Source organism: Gopherus evgoodei, chromosome 1 (assembly GCF_007399415.2).
Source record: "Gopherus evgoodei ecotype Sinaloan lineage chromosome 1, rGopEvg1_v1.p, whole genome shotgun sequence".
Classification (NCBI taxonomy): Eukaryota; Metazoa; Chordata; order Testudines; family Testudinidae; genus Gopherus; species Gopherus evgoodei.
The window spans coordinates 368,149,875-368,175,055 of NC_044322.1; the positions used below are offsets into that span (position 1 = coordinate 368,149,875).

Consider the following 25,181-nt stretch of genomic DNA (forward strand, 5'->3'; position numbering starts at 1 on the left):
TGAAGAAGCTCGCTCTCTCTTGCTCTGATAACACCTCCTCCTGGCCAGCTGGATACTGCTACCAACCTCCACCCTCACCCCTCTCGCCTGTCAGAACAGACCCCAGCACGGACTCAGCTGCTGCCAGCACAGCGGGTGCCCTGTAGGGACAGGGTCCTGGAGATTGGCGACACCAGGGTCGGCCCAGCTAGCTAGGGCTGGGCAGGTCAGCATGGGCATGGGATGGCAGGGACAGCCGTGCAGTGACTGGCTGCCATCCCTGAGCTGTGTCACTCAGAGGGGCTCGGTGCCGGAATACCGGACGCGCAGCGCTCTCCATCAGCCGCTGGCTGTCCCCCCGCCGGGCACGGCAGCACCGCCCCCCAGCGCGGAGAAGGGATCTGTGGTCAGGCTGGGAGTCCTTGGCTCCCCAGGCCTCATGGAGTGAGGCTGCAGGCCCCTTCTCCACCCAGACTAGCTGCACTCCCAGTGCACCACCCGGAGCGGGGGGGGGGGGGAGAGAGCTCTCCGAAGAGGGTCCCTGCCTGCCCTAGAGACAATACTGCTGCTCACCCAGAGTGGGGAGAGGGCCCAGGGAGCTTCACAGGTCCACCCTGGCCCTCCCCACCCCCAGAGAAATCCTCTGCTGCCCCCCAATGGGAGGAGAACATTTGGGATTTCCAGCAGGGAACGCAGCTCCAGGCAGCTGTCCAACCACCAGACCCAACCTCTCCACGCTGCTTGTATCCTCCTGGGGTCTCTTGTCTCACAGGGAGATGCTGAGCTCCTGGGGGTGAGGAGCACCCTCCCGCTCTGTGTCTGTACAGCACCCAGCGCGCTGGTCTCTGAGCCTATGGGCACCTCGGCGTTACCACAGCGCACCCAATGCCAGACGGTCACAGCAGTGAGAGCAGGGGCAGGAGCAGGTGGGAAGAGAAGGATCCTGGTTGACACATGGCAAAGGGGCAGGAACCTGTGGGATGGTCGCTGCTGCTGGCTGCCTGTGGGGCTGCAGGGTCAGAGGAGGGCTCCTGCCTGCCCCAAGTCCCCAGCCAGTCAGGAAAGCGGGGACGCCCCCAGGAGCTCAGAGCCCAGCAACTCCAGGGCACGGCACCGCCTCCTGGGTAACGACACACTGCCAAGCAGCAGCCAGAGCCGGCAGGGCTGGGAAGCAGCCGGGCACTTACGAGTGGAGGCCGTGGACGCCACCTTCGATCTGGGCTGACATGGTCCTCTTCTCGAACTTCAGCTCGCCTGAGTACATCATGGAGCTGGCAAGCAGAGACAGCGTGGCTAGGTGTGCGGCAGACCTCCTGCCCCCGGCCCTGGAGGCACGCGGGGGAAAGGACAGAGCATGCACCACAGCGCAGCAGCAGCTGCCAGAGCAACCCGCCAGGCCCCATGCCGGCGCCTCGCCATGGCAGCCTGGCCTGGCCCAGGCCCACCCAGGCTGTGCCATCCTCCCCACGGCAACCCCACACAGGTGCCACGACAACACTGCCCGGCTGTGTCAGCCCTGCCACGGCCCCAGGCAGTGACTGGGACATGTCGCAAGGATCTAACCCCACCCAGGGCCAGGCTACCAGAGCCTGGGACTCAGTGACGTAACTGCCCGCCTAAGGGGGCCCTGGAGTAGCCCCTACGTGGCCCACGGCCTGGTCAGCCGCCCTTTGGCCTTTCCCATCCTATGGCGCCCCCAGGCACTGCGGCAGCTGTCCGTGCGAGACACTCTCAGTGTGGTCTGGGGGGATGAGCTCTGAGGTGGGATGCTCAGCTGCTTCCCCGTAGCCTGGCACGGCTGCAGCCCCCAGCTCGGCTCCCCACCCCTCAGATGCCATCTGTCCCCACCCTCCCAGGCAGGGCAGAGCTCAGGATCTTGCTGGGGCAGGGCAGGCCCCTCCCAGGTCGGCCTGCCCAGGGCTGAGTGAGAACCGTAGCCTCTCCTTGGCCCCCACGCCCCTCACCGGAGGATGGAGAGGCTCCTGGCCCCGATGTCCTGGCAGCCATGCTGAATCCCCGCGATCAAGTATGGGACGAACTTCTGGATGGAGCCCTTGTCCTGGATGGAGCCAGAGACGCCCTGCGCCACCTTCACCTTATCCCCTTCGCTGTGGGGGGAAAACACGGCGGCTGTTACAGGGGGGCCCCGCTCCTGACTCCAGCCTGCCCACTCCCACCCTCCAGCTGCCCCACTCCCTCTGGGCCCCACGCCTAGCTGTGCCCAGCATCTGCCTGGCAGGCTGTTTACCCAGCTCCCGCCCCCCAGCCCAGGCTGGACCGAGGGGTCCCTGCCCGCTGCCCCACACCTGAAGTATCGCTTCTGGCTGCTGCTGTTCTTCTCCATGGCGTCGAGCGAGCCCATCCCCCGGTACTTCTTCAGCCTCACGCCATCTGAGAAGAAATACTCGCCCGGAGCCTCCGTGGTGGCTGCCAGCAGGGAGCCCATCATCACTGCCCGGGTGCCAGGGAGAGAGGCAGAGAACGGGGGATGTTAGTGCCACGGCAGAGACCAGCCTGCATGTGTTCCCCAGGGGCACGCTTGGGCACGACCACAGCCCCCGAGCCCCAAGCGTGCACAGCTCCCGCGCTCCCCGTCCCGCCTGGCTCAGGCAGCGGCGCGTCTGCTGGCCTTTGAGCCCCTGCAGAAATCATCGTGTCAGGGCTGAATGTGGCCCTCTGGGGGCGCAGGAGATGCCAGGTATAGGGCATCTGCTGAACCCTTTGGGGCCAGCACCCCCAGCACGGAGGGAATTCGCCTGTGGAATCCACCACCACAAGGCATGTGGTATCTCATGCAGCCAGCCATGGCACCCCAGAGTCAGCACCAGTGGGGGGGAGCCACCCCCTGCTGAGCCCCCACCCCACTTCCTGCAGTACAGCGCCCCCTAGTGCCACCCCGCACACCGAGGCCAGCACTGACTGCAAGGGGAGAGCATCCCGGCGGATCCCTGTGTGATGTTATTGACAAACTGGGATCGTACAGATCACTGTTGGAACCACTGTTATATATTTGCAGCAAATATTGTGCAAAGGTTGTCGAGTGAGGTGTCTAGGGAAAGGTTCTGATTTGCTGGTTCTGATTACGCTATCTGTATGTGTGTATCCTTTGATAACTGCAGTTATAAATACTGGCTATGGACGTGTCTCTCAAAGTGTTCTGATTCTAAGTAGCCTCAGTGAAGCACTGGGTCAGCTTCTTGAGAAGGGACTAGTCTCAGGGTCTGTCTACACTGCTGCTGGATCGGCAGGTAGCCATCGATCTATCGGGGATCGATTTACCCCGGGTAGTGTAGACGCAATAAATCGATTCCCTGATCACTCTCCCATCGACGGGGGAGCCGCAGCCGTCGATCCAGCGCCACAAGGATGCCAAGTAAGTAATTTTAATTCGATCTAAGATACGTCGACTAGTTGAAGTTGTGTATCTTAGATCGATCCCTCCCCCACCAGGGCAGACCAGGCCTCAGTAAGTGCCCAATCAGGAAACACTTAACTGACAATGAACTTTGGGAGATGCCAACCCACATCTGAGCAGGGACTGTTCAAACTAACACGTAAACAATGGCGTCGGCCTGCAAACTGAGTCATGCATGGACATGTGACTTGCCCACATGACTCCAGACTCCATCTTGCTGTTGTGATTTTCCACAGAAAGAACAAAGGGGTCCTTCCAGGGGGCAGAGAATATAAAAGGCCCGGAAACTCCTCCATCTGGTCTTCAATCCTCCTTCATACCTCTGAAGGAACTTTGCTACAAACTGAAGTTCTGAAAAGGACTGATGACCCATCCCGGCTGGGGATGTTCCAGAGACTTGATTTGAACCTCCAGTTTTATTCCATCACTGCCACAAGCCTGAACGAAGACTTTGCCATCACTGTATGGAATTGTTTCCATTTAACCAATTCTAGCTCTCATCTCTATCTTTTTCCCTTTATGAATAAACTCTTAGATTTTAGATTCTAGAGGATTGGCAACAGCGTGATTTGTGGGTAAGATCTGATGCGTATATTGACCTGGGTCTGGGGCTTGGTCCTTTGGGATCAGGAGAACCTTTTTTTTTTATTGGGGTGTTGGTTTTCATAACCATTCATCCCCAGGACAGGTGGCACTGGTGGTGATACTGGGAGACTGGAGTGTCTAAGGAAATTGCTTGTGTGACTTGTGGTTAGCCTGTGGGGTGAGACCAAAGTCCTCTCTGTGTGGCTGGTTTGGTTTGCCTTAGAAGTGAAAAAACCACCAGCCTTGGGCTGTGACTGCCCTGCTCCCAGCAAGGGACCCCTCCACCCCAGTGCCCTGCCCCTTCCCCAACAGTCCCACGCCCTCTACTCCTCCTGCCCTGCCCTGAACGGGTACTCTCAGTTGTGTTGTTACGCCCAGCAGCTCGGGGTGGATGCACTGGGGATAGGCAGGCTGGCCCCACGGCGACAGGCTCACTCACCCGTAGAGGCTCCTAGAGACAGCGCCTTCACCACATGCCCCACAGTCTGGATGCCGCCGTCGGCGATCACGGGCACACCGAATCTGCGGGCATACTCTGCCACCTTGTACACCGCTGTGCCCTGGGGCCTGCCGCACGCCATCACTGCAGCCAGAGACAGGACTGTCAGCGCCGGGGCAGGCCACTGACACGCTGGGCACAGCGTGGGGCTGGTTCCTCTGCCAGCTGCAGGCATCAGCCATGCCGACAAAGGCCCAGAGCCGAGTGCACAGGAGCAAGCTGTTCCCTGCAGCGCCAGCCTGGCCTGAGCAGGGGCCTGGAGACCTGCAGCAGGATGGGGGGAAGGAGGTAGTAGGGCAGAGCAGCCCCCACATAACCTCTGCGACACCTCTGCCCGGTGGGACACTGACCTGGGCCCTTCCTGCCCCGCTGGGGGCTGCAGACCCCCATGGGGGCCTGTCACAAACAGATAAGTAGGAGTTAATAGAACAAAAGTGCTTCATATCTCTTTTGCCTGCAAAGGGTTAACAAGATCAGTGAGCCTGGCTGTCACCTGACCAGAGGAGCAATCAGGGGACAGGAGACTTTCAAATCTTGAGGGAGGGAAGTTTGTGTGTGTGCTGTTAGTTTTGGTTGTTGTTCTCTCTGGGTTCTGAGAGTGACCAGATGTGCAACCAGGTTTCTCTCCAATCTCTCCGATACAGGCTCTTATAAGTTCAGAATAGTGAGTACGAGGTAGATAAAGCGAGTTAGGCTTATGGTTGTTTTCTTTATTTGCAAATGTGTATTTGGCTGGAAGGAGTTCAAATTGGTATTTTGCTGAAAGGATTTTAATTTGTACTTGTATACTTAGGCTGGGAGGGTGTTCCCAGTGTCTATAGTTGAAAGACCCTGTAACTATTCCATTTTAAATTTACAAAGATAATTTTTATTGTTTTTTCTTTCTTTAATTAAAAGCTTTTCTTGTTTAAGAACCTGACTGTTTTTTTTTATTCTGGTGAGACCCCGGGGACTGGGTCTGGGTTCACCAGGGAATTGGTGGGGAGAAAGGAGGGAAGAGGGAGAGAGAGGCTGATTTCTCTCTGTGCCAGGATTACTTTCTCTCTCAGGAAGAGTCTGGGAGGGGGAAAGAGAAGGAGGGAGGAAGGTGAATTTTCCTCTCTGTTTTAAGATTCAAGGAGTTTGAATCACAGTGATCTTCCAGGGTAACCCAGGGAGGGGGAGCCTGGGAGAGGCAACGGTGAGGGAAAGGGTTTACTTTCCTTGTGTTAAGATCCAGAGGGACTGGGTCTTGGGGGTCCCCGGGCAAGGTTTTGGGGGGACCAGAGTGTACCAGGCACTGGAATTCCTGCTTGGTGGCAGCGCTACAGGTTCTAAGCTGGTGATTGAGCTTAGAGGAATTCATGCTGGTACCCCATCTTTTGGACGCTAAGGTTCAGAGTGGGGAATTGTACCATGACAGGGCCGGCCCTGGGGCTGCGAGGGCCCCCCGCGATGCTCGGAGCATGCCCCTACCTTCCTGTGTGATGCAGATGGAGCCGCAGCCCATGCCCACACGCAGGCCATCCACCCCCGCGTCAATCAGGTTCTTGGCCTGTGCCGCTGTCACCACTGTGGATCCAATAGGAGAGAAAAGCAAAGGCAGCCATGAAATACCTGGTCACCGGGCCCGGGACAGAGTCAAGGGCCCCGCCTGGGCTGCTCTCAGACCGGGAATCCCAGTCACATCTCCCACCCCCCACCCATCCCCCCGCTCGCAGCAGGGAGAATGGACCGGGCACAGCAGGTGCAGGATGGCGTTGGCAGGCTGCTGGCTCTGGCAGGGCTGCTCCCACGGGTCTGGGCAGGCAGGATCTGGTCCAACTCCGGGTCACTGGGTCGCAGAGGGGCCAGGAAACCGCTCCAATCCCGGCACGGCGAGCACTTGCTCCTGCTTCGCCTAGCTCAGCAATTGTGGTCAGCAGCGTGGTACTTGCTGCTCAGAACAGGGCAGGGGCTCCCTCAGCATCGAGGGGAGCCCCTGGCACAGGGCCTCAGGCCCAGACGTGCTGTGTTGGGCACCGAAGCCGTGTCGGGGAGCAAGCAGAGCTCCGGGCCCAGACGTGCCATGTTGGGCACCGGAGCCGTGCCGGGGAGCAAGCAGAGCCCTGGGCCCAGACGTGCCATGCGGGGCACTGGAGCCGTGCCGGGGAGCGAGCAGAGCTCCGGGCCCAGAAGCGCCACGTGGGGCACCAGAGCCGTGCCGGGGAACGAGCAGAGCTCTGGGCCCAGAAGCGCCACGTGGGGCACCGGAGCCGTGCCGGGGAACGAGCAGAGCTCTGGGCCCAGATGTGCCACGTGGGGCACCGGAGCCGTGCCGGGGAGCGAGCAGAGCCCTGGGCCCAGAAGCGCCACGTGGGGCACCGGAGCTGTGCCAGGGAGCAAGCAGAGCTCTGGGCTCAGACGTGCCACGTGGGGCACTGGAGCCGTGCCGGGGAGCGAGCAGAGCTCTGGGCCCAGATGTGCCACGTGGGGCACCGGAGCTGTGCCAGGGAGCGAGCAGAGCCCTGGGCCCAGACGTGCCACGTGGGGCACCGGAGCCGTGCCAGAGAGCGAGCAGAGCTCCGGGCCCAGACGTGCCACGTGGGGGACCGGAGCTGTGCCGGGGAGCGAGCAGAGCTCCGGGCCCAGACGTGCCATGTGGGGGACCGGAGCCGTGCCGGGGAGCGAGCAGAGCTCTGGGCCCAGAAGCGCCACGTGGGGCACCGGAGCCGTGCCGGGGAGCGAGCAGAGCTCTGGGCCCAGAAGCGCCACGTGGGGCACCGGAGCCGTGCCGGGGAGCGAGCAGAGCTCTGGGCCCAGAAGCGCCACGTGGGGCACCGGAGCCGTGCCAGGGAGCGAGCAGAGCTCTGGGCCCAGAAGCGCCACGTGGGGCACCGGAGCCGTGCCGGGGAGCGAGCAGAGCTCTGGGCCCAGACATGCCATGTGGGGCACCGGAGCCGTGCCGGGGAGCGAGCAGAGCTCTGGGCCCAGAAGCGCCACGTGGGGCACCGGAGCCGTGCCGGGGAGCGAGCAGAGCTCTGGGCCCAGAAGCGCCACGTGGGGCACCGGAGCCGTGCCGGGGAGCGAGCAGAGCTCTGGGCCCAGAAGCGCCACGTGGGGCACCGGAGCCGTGCCGGGGAGCGAGCAGAGCCTGGGCCCAGACGTGCCACGTGGGGCACCGGAGCCGTGCCGGGGAGCGAGCAGAGCTCCGGGCCCAGAAGCGCCACGTGGGGCACTGGAGCCGTGCCGGGGAGCGAGCAGAGCTCTGGGCCCAGAAGCGCCACGTGGGGCACCGGAGCCGTGCCGGGGAGCGAGCAGAGCTCTGGGCCCAGATGTGCCACGTGGGGCACCGGAGCCGTGCCGGGGAGCGAGCAGAGCTCTGGGCCCAGAAGAGCCACGTGGGGCACCGGAGCCGTGCCGGGGAGCGAGCAGAGCTCTGGGCCCAGAAGCGCCACGTGGGGCACCGGAGCCGTGCCGGGGAGCGAGCAGAGCTCTGGGCCCAGAAGCGCCACGTGGGGCACCGGAGCCGTGCCGGGGAGCGAGCAGAGGCTGGGCCCAGACGTGCCACGTGGGGCACCGGAGCCGTGCCGGGGAGCGAGCAGAGCTCCGGGCCCAGAAGCGCCACGTGGGGCACCGGAGCCGTGCCGGGGAGCGAGCAGAGCTCTGGGCCCAGAAGCGCCACGTGGGGCACCGGAGCCGTGCCGGGGAGCGAGCAGAGGCTGGGCCCAGACGTGCCACGTGGGGCACCGGAGCCGTGCCGGGGAGCGAGCAGAGCTCCGGGCCCAGAAGCGCCACGTGGGGCACCGGAGCCGTGCCGGGGAGCGAGCAGAGCTCAGGGCCCAGAAGCGCCACGTGGTGCACCGGAGCCGTGCCGGGGAGCGAGCAGAGCTCTGGGCCCAGAAGCGCCACGTGGGGCACCGGAGCCGTGCCGGGGAGCGAGCAGAGCTCCGGGCCCAGAAGCGCCACGTGGGGCACCGGAGCCGTGCCGGGGAGCGAGCAGAGCTCCGGGCCCAGAAGCGCCACGTGGTGCACCGGAGCCGTGCCGGGGAGCGAGCAGAGCTCCGGGCCCAGAAGCGCCACGTGGGGCACCGGAGCCGTGCCGGGGAGCGAGCAGAGCTCCGGGCCCAGAAGCGCCACGTGGGGCACCGGAGCCGTGCCGGGGAGCGAGCAGAGCTCCGGGCCCAGAAGCGCCACGTGGGGCACCGGAGCCGTGCCGGGGAGCGAGCAGAGCTCTGGGCCCAGAAGCGCCACGTGGGGCACCGGAGCCGTGCCAGGGAGCGAGCAGAGCCTGGGCCCAGAAGCGCCACGTGGGGCACCGGAGCCGTGCCGGGGAGCGAGCAGAGCTCCGGGCCCAGAAGCGCCACGTGGGGCACCGGAGCCGTGCCGGGGAGCGAGCAGAGCTCTGGGCCCAGAAGCGCCACGTGGGGCACCGGAGCCGTGCCAGGGAGCGAGCAGAGCCTGGGCCCAGACGTGCCACGTGGGGCACCGGAGCCGTGCCGGGGAGCGAGCAGAGCTCCGGGCCCAGAAGCGCCACGTGGGGCACCAGAGCCGTGCCGGGGAGCGAGCAGAGCTCTGGGCCCAGAAGTGCCACGTGGGGCACCAGAGCCGTGCCGGGGAGCGAGCAGAGCTCTGGGCCCAGAAGCGCCACGTGGGGCACCGGAGCCGTGCCGGGGAGCGAGCAGAGCTCTGGGCCCAGAAGCGCCACGTAGGGCACCGGAGCCGTGCCGGGGAGCGAGCAGAGCTCTGGGCCCAGAAGCGCCACGTGGGGCACCGGAGCCGTGCCGGGGAGCGAGCAGAGCTCTGGGCCCAGAAGTGCCACGTGGGGCACCGGAGCCGTGCCGGGGAGCGAGCAGAGCCTGGGCCCAGACGTGCCACGTGGGGCACCGGAGCCGTGCCGGGGAGCGAGCAGAGCTCCGGGCCCAGAAGCGCCACGTGGGGCACCGGAGCCGTGCTGGGGAGCGAGCAGAGCTCTGGGCCCAGAAGCGCCACGTGGGGCACCGGAGCCGTGCCGGGGAGCGAGCAGAGCCCCGGGCCCAGAAGCGCCACGTGGGGCATTCCAGCAGTGGTTCCCCATACGCAGCTCCACACCGCCCTTGCTGGAGCTAGAGCAGTGCTGTGCCTGTCAGAGTCACAGCCTCATGAGTGCCCCACCCTGCACCCGCCAGCCAGGGCTGCGGCCCCCAGAGACTCACCATTCCCACCAATCACCTGCAGCTCGGGGTAGTTCTGCTTGATGTAATGGATCATGCCGATCTGGTACACGGAATTGCCCTGGGAGGAGTCCTGGGGGCAGCGGGACGACACCACAGTTAGAGCAGGAAGGGAGCAGGAGAGACCGCTCCGGCTCCGGCCTCGCCCCCACACTAACCCCAGCCCCCGCCCTGACTGCTAATGGGCCCAGCCACTCCCGGAAGGGAGATCCCCAGCCCTCATCCCCAAGCCCCGCTCCGCTCAGGGCAATCCTGTCTCCTTCCCTGCCCACCAGCACACACCTGGCCTGGCAGCTCTCCCAAGGCGACAGAGCCCATGCAGAGCGAGCCGGCATCCCGGCGAGCATGCGCCTGAAACGATGTGGGACTGATTCAGTTCCTCAGGCTTGGAGACTAGCCCCACGCACATCCTGCTCCAAGCACCAGCTGCCCTGCTCCAGGTGGCAGACACCAGACCCAGCAGATGATCCGATCTGGGGCAGGGTGGGGGTCATTTGACCTAGGCAGGGAGGTGCCAAGCATCTGGCTTGGGCGGGCAAGGAGCTCAGGGCCTTAACCCTCGCTATGCCGGGGGTCAGGGAGGCTGCTGGGCCGGGGGGGCAGCAGGGAGCCCCCCCGAGCCCGGTACCCACCAGCACCACCACGTCGACACCGGCCTGCGTGAGCAGGTCGAGCCGGTACTTGTCGTCTTCACGGGTACCGATGGCCGCCCCGCACAGCAGCTGCTTGCGCGAGTCCTTGGAGGCCAGCGGGTAGTCGCGGTTCTTCTTCAAGTCCGTGCGGGCGATGATGGCCACCAGCTCGTCGCTGTCGTTCACGATGGGCAGCTTCCCTGGCACGGGGAGGGCACGGCGGTGAGGGGGGCACCTGGTAGAGCCCCGCGGCCACAGCCGCATGCGCAGTGGGGCTGGCTCCACGGTGGGGCTGTGGCTGGTTACTGGCCTTTCACGTTGACCCTGGCTAACAGCCCCACCACCCCCAGCTCAGCACATCCGAGACCTGCATGGAGACAAGCCAGTGCCCGCAGCCCAGCTCAGCCCTGGCAGCCCCCTCATCGAACGTCAGCTGCTAACGACGCTGCAACCTCGGCCACATCGCCCTGCCCGCCACTCCAAGCACGTGGGGCTGCCCCACGTGCCCCCCACCTCCAGCGCCCAGGCTCTGCTCAGCAAGAGCAGGGCTGGGCCAGGCACCGCCCCTGTGACTCACTCTACTCCATGCCCCGGAGAACAACCCGCAGAGTCAGCAAGGAGAGGGAGCCCAGGTTAAAGAGTATGCGGGGTCCCACTTGGCCTCCTGCCCGGGCACAGGGGGCACCAGCCCTGGGGCAGCAAAGAACCCATAATGGGCTTGGAAGCGTCTCAGTCTCTCCCCTGCCACCCCCCTCGCCAGCTCACAGTGCCCAGGGCTGGGCTGGCAGGGGCTGCGGGCCAGGAATGAGGGGCACCGGTGGAGCCATTTCTCTCCAGTGCCCAGGGCAGGGTGGGCGGCGCAAGGCTCCAGGTACCTTTCTTGCTGCGTTGCAGGATCTCATTGGCCTCCTTCAGGGTGACCCCGGCGGGTGCCACCACCAGGTCGTTTCGCTTTGTCATCACCTGCGGGGCCAAACGGCACATGGCAGCGCAACCAGAGGGGCCTCAGTGCCCTGCCCCTCCCCAACAGCCCCACCCCCTCTACTCCTCCTGCCCCCTCCACCCCAGTGCCCTGCCTTTTCCCCAACTGCTCCACCCCCTCTACGCCTCCTGCCCCCTCCACCCCAGTGCCCTGCCTCTTCCCCAACAGTCCCACCCCCTCTACTGCTCCAGCCTTGCCCCTGCCGCTCCCCAACAGCCCCACCCCCTCTACTCCTCCTGCCCTGCCCCTGCCCCTCCCCAACAGCCGCACCCCCTCTACTCCTCCTGCCCTGCCCCTGCCCCTCCCCCAACAGCTCCACCCCCTCTACTCCTCCTGCCCTGCCCCTGCCGCTCCCCAACAGCCCCACCCCCTCTACTCCTCCTGCCCTGCCCCTGCCCCTCCCCAACAGCCGCACCCCCTCTACTCCTCCTGACCCCTCCACCCCAATGCCCTGCCCCTTCCCCAACAGCCCCACCCCCTCTACTCCTCCTGCCCTGCCCCCTGTCCCTCTCCCCAAAATAGGATGACCAGATGTCCCACCTTTATAAGGACAGTCCTGGTATTTGGAGCTTTTTCTTACATAGGCTCCTATTACCCCCCACCCCCATCCCGATTTTCACATCTGCTGTCTAGTCACCCTACCCCAAAAGCCCTGCCCCAATGTCCCCACCCTGTGCACCCCTAACCCACAGAACTGGGTGCCTGGCCTCACAGCACCATGTTCAGAGGGCTGAGCTACCAGAGGGCAGCAAATTCCAACCCGCCCCCTCACCGGGCCCAGTCTGGACACTGAGCAGCACAGGAGGCCAGGCTGGCGCGAGACGCAGCCGGGCACAGGGGAGGCTGTGTCCGGGGCAGGGCCCCAGGCATCCCGGGGGCGGGCGGTACCTCGCTGAGGTAGGTAGCATAGTCCTTCTCGGTGAGGAAGTCAATGTCCCGCGAGGTGACAATGCCCACCAGCTTGCTGCCCATCTTGCCCGTCTCAGTGACGGGGATCCCCGAGAAGCCGTGCCGCAGCTTGGCCTCGAAGACGTCTCCCACGTTGTGCGTGGGGCTCATCACCACCGGGTCTGTGATGAAGCCCTGCTCAAATTTCTGCAGGGGAGGGAGAGGGGGAGTCACCAGCCAGGCGCCTGCAGCACAGAGCAGGGTTAGCCTCCCGCAAGCGCCCCCCCGGGTGCCAACCCCACGACTGCCCCACCCGGCCCCTACGCTACCCAGGGGGCATCAATCTTCCCACTGACCCGCACAGCCCTGCTCTCCAGGGACCCTACCCCACAGCGCCCCACCCAACGCCCGTTCATCCCAAGCACTCTGGCCTTGCTAATGCCCCACGATCCTGGGGGGTGACACCTCACTCAGCCCAGCACTCCCCACAGCATGCAAACAGGCAGCGGGTGCCAGGAGCTCACGGCTCCATCCCCAGGCCTGCTGGCACCAGGGCACTGGGCAGACTGGGCAGATCTCTCCCTCCACAGCCACCCGGATGCCCCAGGGCTCTGGGGACAGCGTGGTAGGCCTAAGGGGGGGGCAGCACCGGGTGTCTCCATGTGGCTCAGACCCCCCCAGCAAGGCGCTAACCTCCACGTGGCCGGGAAGCCTGTCAGAGCTGGATGCCCAGGCCCAGCACAGGCGTCTGCTGGGAACGGCTCCAACGGGGTGCCACGCACACTGGGGTCAGGGGCCCACAAAGGACCAGGGTCCCCAGAGGTGCAGGGCGAGGAGGGGCAGGGCAGGCCGGCCCCTGCGTCTGACCAGAGCCAGTCCCCTGGTGCCAGGGTCGCCCCAGGGCGCGGCTGGTACTTGCCTTGACCTTGCGCACCTCGTTGGCTTGGAACTCCGGGGTGCAGTTGTGGTGGATGATCCCGATGCCGCCCATCAGCTGCGGGGAGAGAGCGGGTGAGCCTCGGCTGGCCCCACGGAGCAATGGGGGTGCCCCGTGGCAGGGGCAGAGCAGGGGAAGGGTGCTCATGAGGTGCCCAGCCCAGCTGCCTGATGCTCAGGGCTGGGTCAGTCTCCAGCGAGAGGCTTGGGGATGGGAACTGGGGCCACTGACATCAGAGCTGTGGAGCCCCCCCCTTGCCCCAGCTCTCACCGCCATGGCGATCGCCATGTCCGACTCAGTGACCGTGTCCATGGGCGAGGAGATGAGCGGCGTTTTCAGGGTGATCTTGCGGGTCAGCGCCGAGGTCAGGTCCTGGGGGTACAGAGCCATGAGCCCCTCAGCCCCCGCCCGTATTAACCCTCCCCAGGGGAGGCAGAGCCGTGAGCCCCTCAGGCCCCCCCCAGCACTGACTCTCCATGGGGAGGGGGGAGAGACACAGAGCCTTAAGCCCCTCAGGCCCCCCCCCCACCAACAACTCTCCCTGGCGGGGGAGGTGGGGGCAGAGCTGTGAATCCAACACCAGCCCTAGCCCAGGGCTGCCCAGCAGCCAGGCCCGATGCCAGGAGATGCCCAGGCTGGGCCAGGCGCTGGCTGCAGCCCTGCCCTCCTCCCCAGCAGCGCGTCGAGAGCATTGCGCCACGCCAGACGGGGGAGACGCCCCCACCCTAGTGCCTGTGGCTCGCCAGGCGTTATTCCCTAGATACGGCCTGATGGGGGCCTGGAGCTCACACAGGGCTCCCTTAGGACGCAGCCCTGCTCCAAACCCCCTCTTCCCCTGGGGCTCCGTGCTCCGCCCCACAGGGGGTCCCAGCCCTCCTGCCCCTGCCCCACATACTCAGCAGGCCAAACTCCCACCCGCCCCACGGCTCCTTCTCTGCTTGCCCTAGCGTACGGCCCCCAGCGTTCCCCCCATGGCGCCAATAGCTGTATTCCTTCACCACCCCCAGGCTCACCCGGTGGGACGCCCAGCCCCCCACATCCCATCCCCCTCAGGCTGAGCTCAGGCTCTGCCCTACAACCAGGCCCACCAGCGCTGAGCTCCCCAGTGACGGGGTCTTTCCATGCCTCCACCCAGCCAGGTGCTGGGCACTCCTCAGCACCAGCCGCCCCACGCCAGCCCACAGCCCGGGGTGACGCAGCAGGGAGCTGGCTAGGGAGCAGCAGCATGGCAGGGGCCTGTGACGGACACAGCGCCCAAGGGCCACGCCTGACCCCGTCCTGCAGCCCACGGCAGCGGGAGGTGGCGCGGTGCCGGGCACTGGGCCAAGCACAGCACTTCCCCATGGGCGCACCACAGCGCGCAGGCCGAGGGGACACGGCCCTGGCAACACGGGGGCAGTGCCAGGACTAGACCCCAGAGCTCCTGTGTCCCCACCCCACTGCCACGAGGGAGCCCGGCCGCTCCACTCTGCCACCCATGAGGGAGGATCATGCGGCCCAGTGGCTAATACAAGCACGTCCCATGTGCACAGGGTCCCAGCCCTAGAGCTCGGAGCGTGCTGGATCCCAAACCCCACCCTGGGGGAGCCCGGAGCGCGCCGGGCCCCGACCCCCAACCCAGCCCCGACTCCAGGAGAGCTCAGAGCACGCCGGGCCTCGACCCCCAACTCAGCCCCACCCTGAGAGAGCTTGGAGCACACCGGGCCTCGACCCCCAACTCAGCCCCCACCCTGAGAGAGCTTGGAGCGTGCCGGGCCCCGACCCCCCACCCAGCCCCCACCCTGGGAGAGCTTGGAGCGTGCCGGGCCCCGACCCCTAACCCAGCCCCCACCCCGAGAGAGCTTGGAGCGCGCTGGACCCCGACCCCCAACCCAGCCCCACACTGGGAGAGCTCGGACCGTGCTTGGCCCCCACCCCCAACCCAGCCTCACACTGGGAGAGCTCGGACCGTGCTTGGCCCCCACCCCCAACCCAGGCCCACACTGGGAGAGCTCACAGCGCGCTGGGCCCCAACCCCCAACCCAGCCCCCACCCCAGGAGAGCTTGGAGCATGCTGGGCCCCGACTCTACCCCCACCCCAGGAGAGCTCAGAGCGTGCTGGGCCCTGCACCCTGCCCTGGGGGAACTCAGATGGGCAGCTCCCAGCCGCCCTGTGTCAGGTGCTAGGAGAGCTCATGGAGGCTGGCTCTCCCGCCCCAGCTGGCCTTCCTTTCCCACCCTCCCTGCTCCCCTCCCAGCCCCAGGCCTGACCTTCACGGGCTTCCAGGAGATTAGCCAAGCGCAGCTGGGAGCCTGATTACCCTGAAATGATGCTCTCGGCAGAGCTAGGTTCCCAACTGGGAGCTGCTGCCTGGCTCTGCAGAGGAAATGGGGCGTGGGACCCAGCCAGGCTCCGATGCACCCAGGGGAACCCAGCTCAGGGGTCCCACCCCAGCCAGCCAGATCAGTGGGGCCCACAAGTCACCCGGCGCAGGAGCAGCCGCAGGGACTCCAGCTCCCAGCATGCAACGCTGCAGCTTGCTACGGGATGGGGTCCATCAGACAGCCCCCGCTCGCCAGCAAACACCCTACATGGGGAGGGGGGCTCGGGATCTGCCCCAGTTGGCAGCCCCCCCCCCCACTGCCTGTTCAGGCTGCATGCTAAGCGGGTCCCAGCACCCCCTGGCTTGCGGCTGCATCATGGGGTTGCCTGCGTGGGAAGACGGGTGCCTGCCAGCTCCCCAGCCATGTGTACTAGGGGGGACTGACGAGGGGGCCAGGCTATGGTCAGACTGACGAGGGGGCCAGGCTATGGTCTAGCCCTGGGGGCCCCTGGCCCCAGCTAGCAGCAGTCACTGGTGACAGGGCTCGAGCCGCAGGCTGCAGAGACCTGATGCGGCGCTCTGGAGTTAAGGCTCCTGGAGTCGCCCCCTTCTAGGGCTCCCTCCACGGAGCTCCGCAGTGCGACTCCACACTACTGCCCGCCAGACGTCACCTCAGCCCGGGGGGGTCACCGGAGGGCACGGGGGCCCAGCTGGGGGAAGGGACTCGCTGCGAGTCACACAGGGAGTCTGTGACAGGGCCAGAGCAGAACCCAGGAGTCCTGGCTCCCAGCCCCCTGCTCTAACCACTACGCCCCACTCCCTCCCAGTCTGATTCAGAACAGCTGTGGCTCCCCAAGGCTCTATATCTCCAGCTACGGCCCCGGGCTAGCGGGCACAGAATGGGAAGAGCAGGCCCATAACTGACCCGTCTGCTTCACCAGCTACCCACTCGCTACTTCCAGCGCGGCTGGGTGAGGGAGGGGCCTCGCCTGGGGAACACGAGCACCCTAGCACGGCCAGGCCCGAGCGCGTGACGCCAGACAGGCTGATGGTGCAGGTGGGTGCTTAGAGCTGCTATTGGCTGCGCCAGAACGCGGTGCCCCCCGACCCCAAGCACAGCGGAGCCACCTGCCCTCAGGTGTGAAACGAGCCCCAGGCCACATGGCTCTGCCTCACCTCCAGCAGAGCCCTAGCAACGGTCAAGCCAGGCCCACACCGTGTCGGGCCGAGGCTTCCCCGAACCTGTGCCAGGCGTCAGCGCAGCTCCCTGCTCAGAGCCCAGCCCCGGGCCAGCTCCCTGCACAGGGCACCGGCCCCATTTCAGTACCGCTCCCTGCTCAGAGCCCAGCCCCGGGCCAGCTCCCTGCACAGGGCAGCGGCCCCATTTCAGCCCAGCTCCCTGCTCAGAGCCCAGCCCCGGGCCAGCTCCCTGCACAGGGCACCGGCCCCATTTCAGAGCCGCTCCCTGTTCAGAGCCCAGCCCTGGGCCAGCTCCCCGCACAGGGCACCGGCCCCATTTCAGCGCAGCTCCCTGTTCAGAGCCTAGCCCCGGGCCAGCTCCCTGCACAGGGCACCGGCCCCATTTCAGCACCGCTCCCTGCTCAGAGCCCAGCCCCGGGCCAGCTCCCTGCACAGGGCACCAGCCTCATTTCAGCACCGCTCCCTGCTCAGAGCCCAGCCCCGGGCCAGCTCCCTGCACAGGGCACCGGCCCCATTTCAGCCCAGCTCCCTGCTCAGAGTCCAGCCCCGGGCCAGCTCCCCGCACAGGGCACCGGCCCCATTTCAGCCCAGCTCCCTGCTCAGAGCCCAGCCCCGGGCCAGCTCCCTGCACAGGGCATCGGCCCCGTTTCAGCCCAGTTCCCTGTTCAGAGCCCAGCCCCGGGCCAGCTCCCTGCACAGGGCACCGGCCCCATTTCAGTACCGCTCCCTGCTCAGAGCCCAGCCCCGGGCCAGCTCCCTGCACAGGGCACCGGCCCCATTTCAGTACCGCTCCCTGCTCAGAGCCCAGCCCCGGGCCAGCTCCCTGCACAGGGCAGCGGCCCCATTTCAGCGCAGCTCCCTGTTCAGAGCCCAGCCCCGGGCCAGCTCCCCGCACAGGGCACCGGCCCCATTTCAGCGCAGCTCCCTGTTCAGAGCCTAGCCCCGGGCCAGCTCCCTGCACAGGGCACCGGCCCCATTTCAGCACCGCTCCCTGCTCAGAGCCCAGCCCCGGGCCAGCTCCCTGCACAGGGCACCGGCCTCATTTCAGCACCGCTCCCTGCTCAGAGCCCAGCCCCGAGCCAGCTCCCTGCACAGGGCACCGGCCCCATTTCAGCCCAGCTCCCTGCTCAGAGCCCAGCCCCGGGCCAGCTCCCTGCACAGGGCATCGGCCCCGTTTCAGCCCAGTTCCCTGTTCAGAGCCCAGCCCCGGGCCAGCTCCCTGCACAGGGCACCGGCCCCATTTCAGTACCGCTCCCTGCTCAGAGCCCAGCCCCGGGCCAGCTCCCTGCACAGGGCAGCGGCCCCATTTCAGCGCAGCTCCCTGTTCAGAGCCCAGCCCCGGGCCAGTTCCCTGCACAGGGCACCGGCCCCATTTCAGAGCCGCTCCCTGTTCAGAGCCCAGCCCCGGGCCAGCTCCCTGCACAGGGCACCGGCCCCATTTCAGCGCAGCTCCCTGTTCAGAGCCTAGCCCCGGGCCAGCTCCCTGCACAGGGCACCGGCCCCATTTCAGCACCGCTCCCTGCTCAGAGCCCAGCCCCGGGCCAGCTCCCTGCACAGGGCACCGGCCCCATTTCAGCACCGCTCCCTGTTCAGTGCCCAGCCCCGGGCCAGCTCCCTGCACAGGGCATCGGCCCCGTTTCAGCCCAGCTCCCTGTTCAGAGCCCAGCCCCGGGCCAGCTCCCTGCACAGGGCACCGGCCCCATTTCAGTACCGCTCCCTGTTCAGAGCCTAGACCCGCGCCAGCTCCCTGCACAGGGCACCGGCCCCGTTTCAGCCCAGCTCCCTGCTCAGAGCCCAGCCCCGCGCCAGCTCCCTGCACAGGGCACCGGCCCCATTTCAGCACCGCTCCCTGCTCAGAGCCCAGCCCCGGGCCAGCTCCCTCCACAGGGCACTGGCCCCGTTTCAGCCCAGCTCCCTGCTCAGAGCCCAGCCCCGGGCCAGCTCCCTGCACAGGGCACCGGCCCCATTTCAGCACCGCTCCCTGCTCAGAGCCCAGCCCCGGGCCAGATCCCTGCACAGGGCACCGGCCCCATTTCAGCGCCGCTCCCTGCTCAGAGCCCAGCCCCGGGCCAGCTCCCTGCACAGGGCACCGGCCCCGTTTCAGCCCAGCTCCCTGCTCAGAGCCCAGCCCCGGGCCAGCTCCCTGCACAGGGCACCGGCCCCGTTTCAGCCCAGCTCCCTGCTCAGAGCCCAGCCCCGCGCCAGCTCCCTGCACAGGGAACCGGCCCCATATCAGCCTAGCTCCCTGCTCAGAGCCCAGCCCCGCGCCAGCTCCCTGCACAGGGCACCGGCCCCGTTTCAGCCCAGCTCCCTGCTCAGAGCCCAGCCCCGCGCCAGCTCCCTGCACAGGGCATCGGCCCCGTTTCAGCCCAGCTCCCTGCTCAGAGCCCAGCCCCGCGCCAGCTCCCTGCACAGGGAACCGGCCCCGTTTCAGCCCAGCTCCCTGCTCAGAGCCCAGCCCCGGGCCAGCTCCCTGCACAGGGAACCGGCCCCATATCAGCCTAGCTCCCTGCTCAGAGCCCAGCCCCGCGCCAGCTCCCTGCACAGGGCATCGGCCCCGTTTCAGCCCAGCTCCCTGCTCAGAGCCCAGCCCCGCGCCAGCTCCCTGCACAGGGAACCGGCCCCGTTTCAGCCCAGCTCCCTGCTCAGAGCCCAGCCCCGGGCCAGCTCCCTGCACAGGGAACCGGCCCCATATCAGCCTAGCTCCCTGCTCAGAGCCCAGCCCCGGGCCAGCTCCCTGCACAGGGCACTGGCCCCATTTCAGAGCCACTCCCTGCTCAGAGCCCAGCTCCCTGCACAGGGCACCGGCCCCATTTCAGCCCAGCTCCCTGCTCAGAGCCCAGCCCCGGGCCAGCTCCCTGCACAGGGAACCGGCCCCATATCAGCCTAGCTCCCTGCTCAGAGCCCAGCCCCGGGCCAGCTCCCTGCACAGGGCACCGGCCCCATTTCAGAGCCACTCCCTGCTCAGAGCCCAGCCCCGGGCCAGCTCCCTGCACAGGGCACCGGCCCCATTTCAGCCTAGCTCCCTGCTCAGAGCCCAGCCCCGGGCCAGCTCCCTGCACAGGGCATCGGCCCCATTTCAGCCCAGCTCCCTGTTCAGAGCCCAGCCCCGGGCCAGCTCCCTGCACAGGGCACCGGCCCCATTTCAGTACCGCTCCCTGTTCAGAGCCTAGACCCGCGCCAGCTCCCTGCACAGGGCACCGGCCCCGTTTCAGCCCAGCTCCCTGCTCAGAGCCCAGCCCCGGGCCAGCTCCCTGCACAGGGCACCGGCCCCATTTCAGCACCGCTCCCTGCTCAGAGCCCAGCCCCGGGCCAGCTCCCTGCACAGGGCACTGGCCCCGTTTCAGCCCAGCTCCCTGCTCAGAGCCCAGCCCCGGGCCAGCTCCCTGCACAGGGCACCGGCCCCATTTCAGCACCGCTCCCTGCTCAGAGCCCAGCCCCGGGCCAGCTCCCTGCACAGGGCACCGGCCCCATTTCAGCGCTGCTCCCTGCTCAGAGCCCAGCCCCGGGCCAGCTCCCTGCACAGGGCACCGGCCCCATTTCAGCGCCGCTCCCTGCTCAGAGCCCAGCCCCGGGCCAGCTCCCTGCACAGGGCACCGGCCCCGTTTCAGCCCAGCTCCCTGCTCAGAGCCCAGCCCCGGGCCAGCTCCCTGCACAGGGCACCGGCCCCGTTTCAGCCCAGCTCCCTGCTCAGAGCCCAGCCCCGGGCCAGCTCCCTGCACAGGGAACCGGCCACATATCAGCCTAGCTCCCTGCTCAGAGCCCAGCCCCGGGCCAGCTCCCTGCACAGGGCACTGGCCCCATTTCAGAGCCACTCCCTGCTCAGAGCCCAGCTCCCTGCACAGGGCACCGGCCCCATTTCAGCCCAGCTCCCTGCTCAGAGCCCAGCCCCGGGCCAGCTCCCTGCACAGGGAACCGGCCCCATATCAGCCTAGCTCCCTGCTCAGAGCCCAGCCCCGGGCCAGCTCCCTGCACAGGGCACCGGCCCCATTTCAGAGCCACTCCCTGCTCAGAGCCCAGCCCCGGGCCAGCTCCCTGCACAGGGCACCGGCCCCATTTCAGCCTAGCTCCCTGCTCAGAGCCCAGCCCCGGGCCAGCTCCCTGCACAGGGCACCGGCCCCATTTCAGAGCCACTCCCTGCTCAGAGCCCAGCCCCAGGCCAGCTCCCTGCTCGGAGTCCAGCCCCGGGCCAGCTCCCTGCACAGGGCACCGGCCCCATTTCAGCCCAGCTCCCTGCTCAGAGCCCAGCCCCGCGCCAGCTCCTGCACAGGGCACCGGCCTCATTTCAGCCCAGCTCCCTGTTCAGAGCCCAGCCCCGGGCCAGCTCCCTGCACAGGGCACCGGCCCCATTTCAGCCCAGCTCCCTGCTCAGAGCCCAGCCCCGGGCCAGCTCTCTGCACAGGGCACCGGCCCCATTTCAGCCCAGCTCTCTGCCAAGGAGTGCTGAGAGCTGGCACAGCATCTGCCCATCCCCCAGCCCCTGGCGCTGCAGGTCGCGCAGGTTTCCGGGGTCAGGGAGAAGCTGGCCTGGGTGCTGGAGGACACCCCTCTCCCCGAGGCACTGGGCCAGGCAGGCAAGGGGCCTGCAAGCTGGAGGACAGGGCAAATGTGTCACCCATGCAGCGCAGAGCCCAGACCCACGGCTGTGCAGGGAACCCCAATGGGCTCGTCTCGGGCCCCAGGCTGTCCTGCAGGCCCCATGGCAGGAACACCACATTCCCGGTCTCCTCATACAGCTTTACCCTGCACCATCCCTGCTGGGCCCCAGGGACCCTGCTCCCCGGCGGACATGGGGGTTGGGGGCTGCACGCCAGCCCAATGGGACCCCCTAGCCCTAGTAGGAGTGTGAGCGGATGGCGGAGGGGCCTGCCCTTGGGGGAAGGTGGCTCATAATGTTAACACCCCCCAGCTCTGGTGCTGCCCTGGCCCCGTGCCCAGCAGCAAGGCACTGCCCACCCCAGGATGCAAGGGGCTTGCATGCCACCCATCAGCGCCCAGCCCAGGGGACACCCTGGCGAGTGCTCCAGGGACGGACTCACCACTTCATCCGCTGTGAAATCGATGAAGCCTGGGAGGATCAGGAAGTCGCTGCAGAAACAGAGGGGGAGAGCATTACATGGTGGCTGGGCCTGCCTCGCAGCCCCGCACAGCGACCCCACGCCCCTGGAGCCTGGCCCACGCACAGCCACAGCTGCACAGAGAAGGCAGGCTGGGCTCACCCCAGCTGTCCCCGTGGCATGGGGCCGTGGCAGTGATCGCAGCCGGGCCCCAGATGGCTTTACAGGATGGGCGGGATACCGGTGAGCAGGGAAAAGGTCCCGTCCCATGTCTGACTGCTCCCGTCAGAGCCAGCACCCTGCCCGGCTTGACTCTGTCCCCCCTTAGAGCCGGCGCCCTGCCCGGCCTGACCCTGCTCCTGTGAGGGCCGGTGCCCCACCCATCCCTCCTGCCAGAGTCAGCGCCCTGCCTGGCTTGAACCCCCCACTCCCCCTCGTTATAGCCGGCGCCTCGCCCGTTCCCCCAGCCAGAGTCAGCGCCCTGCCTGGCCTGAACCCGCCCCCCGCCCCCCCCCCCGTTAGAGCCGGCGCCCTGCCCGTTCCCCCAGCCAGAGCCAGCGCCCTGCCTGGCCTGAACCCCCCACCCCCCAGTTAGAGCCGGCGCCCTGCCCGTCCCCCCTGCCAGAGTCAGCGCCCTGCCTGGCCTGAACCCGCCCCCCCCCAGTTAGAGCCGGCGCCCTGCCCGTCCCCCCTGCCAGAGCCAGCTCCCTGCCTGGCCTGAACCCCCCACTCCCCCAGTTAGAGCCGGTGCCCTGCCCGTCCCCCCTGCCAGAGCCAGCTCCCTGCCTGGCCTGAACCCCCCACCCCCCCAGTTAGAGCCGGCGCCCTGCCCGTTCCCCCTGCCAGAGCCAGCGCCCTGCCCGGCCTGAACCCCTCTCTTCATTAGAGTCAGCATCCAGCCCGGCCCAACCCCACCCCTGCCTGGCTGAATCCCCGGCCCCTGGAGCTACAGGAACAAAAATCCTAGGAAAGGGCAGAAAACAGAGCAGGGCCGGCGTGAGGGGGTGAATACGTGGGCTGGACAGGTACCAGGACCCTGCCCCCTTTCAGCCCAATGGGGCAGCCTCTGCCCAGCACTAGGGCAGGGCCGAGGGGCCAGGCCCCTGGGAAGCCAGCCAGGCAGGTTAAGATGCCCTTGGCTGGCACAGCAGGACGGCTGCAGGCAGGCAGGATTAGGGAGGCCCAGCTGCCCTGGCTGAGTTGCTAATCCAGGACTATTTGTGAACCGGGCAGGGCTTGGCCCCCCTGCTCCCACCTCTGCTTGCAGGGGCAAGGGGCCGATGCAAACTCCTGCTGGCCTAGCTCCACTGGTGGAGCCGGGGTTCAGCATCCCCACAGGGCTGCGAGGGCAAGGCCAGGGGAGCGGGGGGACATGCACGGCCATCGGGGGGCACTGGGGTGCTGGGTAGAGAGGGAGGGGGGGGCGATGCAGCGGGCACCCCTCTGTACCTATGCAGCGCACCACAACACACATTGGGCCACCAGCCAGCACAGTGCCGCATTTGAGCTGGGGGAGGGGGGCAGGCCCTGTCATAAACAGATAGTTAAGGGTTAATGTCTCTTTTACCTGTAAAGGGTTAACAAACAGGGAACCAAACACCTGACCAGAGGACCAATCGGGAGACAAGATACTTTCAAATCTCGGTGGAGGGAAGCCTTTGTTTGTGGGTTTTGGGTTTGGCTTTGTCCTCTCTGGGATCTGAGAGTGACTGGATGTACTACAGGCTCTAATTTTCTATTCAAGTAGTAAGTGCAAGTAGAAAGGCAGTTTAGTCTTTTTAATTGGTTTTCTTTATTTGCAAATGTGTATCTGGCTAGTAGAGGTCTAATGTGTATTTGGCTGGAAGTATTTTAAATTGTATTTCTGCTGGAGGAGGCTTTTTCTCCAGTTTCTAGAAGCTGATAGACCCTGTAATATTCCATCTTGAATTTACAGTGATTTTCTTTATTCTTTTTTCTTTTATGAAAAGTTTTGCTTTTAAGACCTGTCTGATTTTTTCCCCTTGTTGAGGCTCAAGGGAATTGAGTCTGTACTTAACATGGAGGGAGGGAGAAGGGTGGAATCCCTTTGTTTAGATTCACGGAGCTTGAATCTGTATCTCTCTCCAGGAGCCCAGGGAGGGAACACCTGGAGAGGAGGAGAAGGGGAGGGAAATGGTTTATTCCCCTGTGTTGTAAGACTCAAGGAATTTGGGGTCCCCTTGGGGTCCCCAGGGAAGGTTTTGGGGGACCAGAGTGTATCAGGCACTGGAATTCCTGATTGGTGGCAGCTTATCAGATCTAAGCAGGTAATTAAGCTTAGAGGAATTCATGCTGGTACCCCAACTTTTGGACTCTAAGGTTCAGATTGGGGAAAGATACTATGACAGGCCCCCTGTCTGCAGCCTGTCCAGGATGGATGAAGCTCAGCCAGGGACATGCCAGCCCTCTGGCCCCTCTGTTGGCTAGGGGGGAGGGGACCTGGGCATGCTCCTCCAGCCCCTTTGGAGGTCAACAGGGTGTGGATCCCAGAGGCAGGGATCTGTGGGGGAGCAGGGCTTCGTCCAGGCCCCCTTGAATTCCTCCTTCCCCAGCTACAGGAAGGCACCTGCTCCTCCCCGCTTGCCTGGCTCCCACTCAGATGTGGCAGGAGGGGGAGGCGGCTGCTAAAAATAGCAGCAGCAGTAGCAGCTGCAAAGAGCAACCCTGGGCAGAGCCGGGGGGAGCCCACACCTCCCCAGCCCCCCGAAAACTAAGACCCAGCACCTCTCTAGCCACTCAGATCCCACACAGGGGCCAGCGACTCCCCCCTGCAGCCTGGCGCCGGAGCCACTGCCCCATCCCAGGACCCTGCTCCCATCCCAGCGCACAGGGGTCCAATGGGGTAGGGACAGAGCTGTGGGACAGGATCTCTCCATGTGGGTGAGGGTGCAGTGTGGCAGAATCCCATCCCATCCCCCCACCCCACGGGAGATTCCTGGAGCCCAGGCCAGACAGGGATGGCTAGTCCAGTGTTCTCAACCAGGGGGCCGGGGCCTAGGGGGCCGTGAGCAGGTTCCAGGGGGTCCACCGCCAGAATCAGACTCACTGGGGCAGGCCAGAAAGCCGAAGCCGCATTGCCTGGGGCTGAAGCCCGGGGCTCTGAGCCCCGCCACCAGGGGCTGAAGCCGAAGCCTGAGCAATGTAGCTTTGTGGGGGCCTCTCTGGCATGGTACCCAGGCAACTGCCCCGCTCGCTACCCCATAACGCCGGCCCTGGCTTCTGTATGCAGAAAAGCAGTTGTTGTGACACACATGGGCTGTGGAGTTTCTATTGTATGTTGCGGGGGAGGAGGGGGGCTCAGAAGGCAAAAGGCTAAGAGCCCCAGTCTAGTCTGACCCCCGTGTTGCACAGGCCAGAGAACAGCCCCCCATGAATTCCTGAGCAGAGCTCTCAGAAACCAGCAGGGTGAGTGACGGGGCATCCCCCAAGGCCCTGGGGAAACGAACCAGCCAAAAGACGACTCTCACCGATAGAGATTCACCCCGATTTCCAGGCCCAGTTTGTCTAGCTTC

General features: G+C 66.0%; 1 protein-coding gene across 4 annotated transcripts in view; it reads right to left on the minus strand.

Annotated features, from left to right (window-relative positions):
* The window catches only part of IMPDH1 (inosine monophosphate dehydrogenase 1), a 50,356-nt gene that overhangs the window by 13,878 nt on the left and 11,297 nt on the right, over positions 1 to 25,181 (minus strand). For 3 of the 4 annotated variants that reach the window (XM_030539138.1, XM_030539310.1, XM_030539391.1), the window contains 12 exons: positions 21,631 to 21,679; positions 13,359 to 13,460; positions 13,071 to 13,145; positions 12,152 to 12,358; positions 11,157 to 11,244; positions 10,282 to 10,481; positions 9,632 to 9,722; positions 5,934 to 6,038; positions 4,419 to 4,562; positions 2,286 to 2,430; positions 1,944 to 2,087; positions 1,167 to 1,250 (listed from right to left, as the gene is read on the minus strand). In XM_030539138.1, coding sequence (XP_030394998.1) covers positions 1,167 to 1,250; positions 1,944 to 2,087; positions 2,286 to 2,430; positions 4,419 to 4,562; positions 5,934 to 6,038; positions 9,632 to 9,722; positions 10,282 to 10,481; positions 11,157 to 11,244; positions 12,152 to 12,358; positions 13,071 to 13,145; positions 13,359 to 13,460; positions 21,631 to 21,679 — 1,434 coding nt within the window. The remainder of the gene's footprint in view (positions 1 to 1,166; positions 1,251 to 1,943; positions 2,088 to 2,285; positions 2,431 to 4,418; positions 4,563 to 5,933; positions 6,039 to 9,631; positions 9,723 to 10,281; positions 10,482 to 11,156; positions 11,245 to 12,151; positions 12,359 to 13,070; positions 13,146 to 13,358; positions 13,461 to 21,630; positions 21,680 to 25,181) is intronic. The other variant, XM_030539218.1, reaches the window with a different exon arrangement.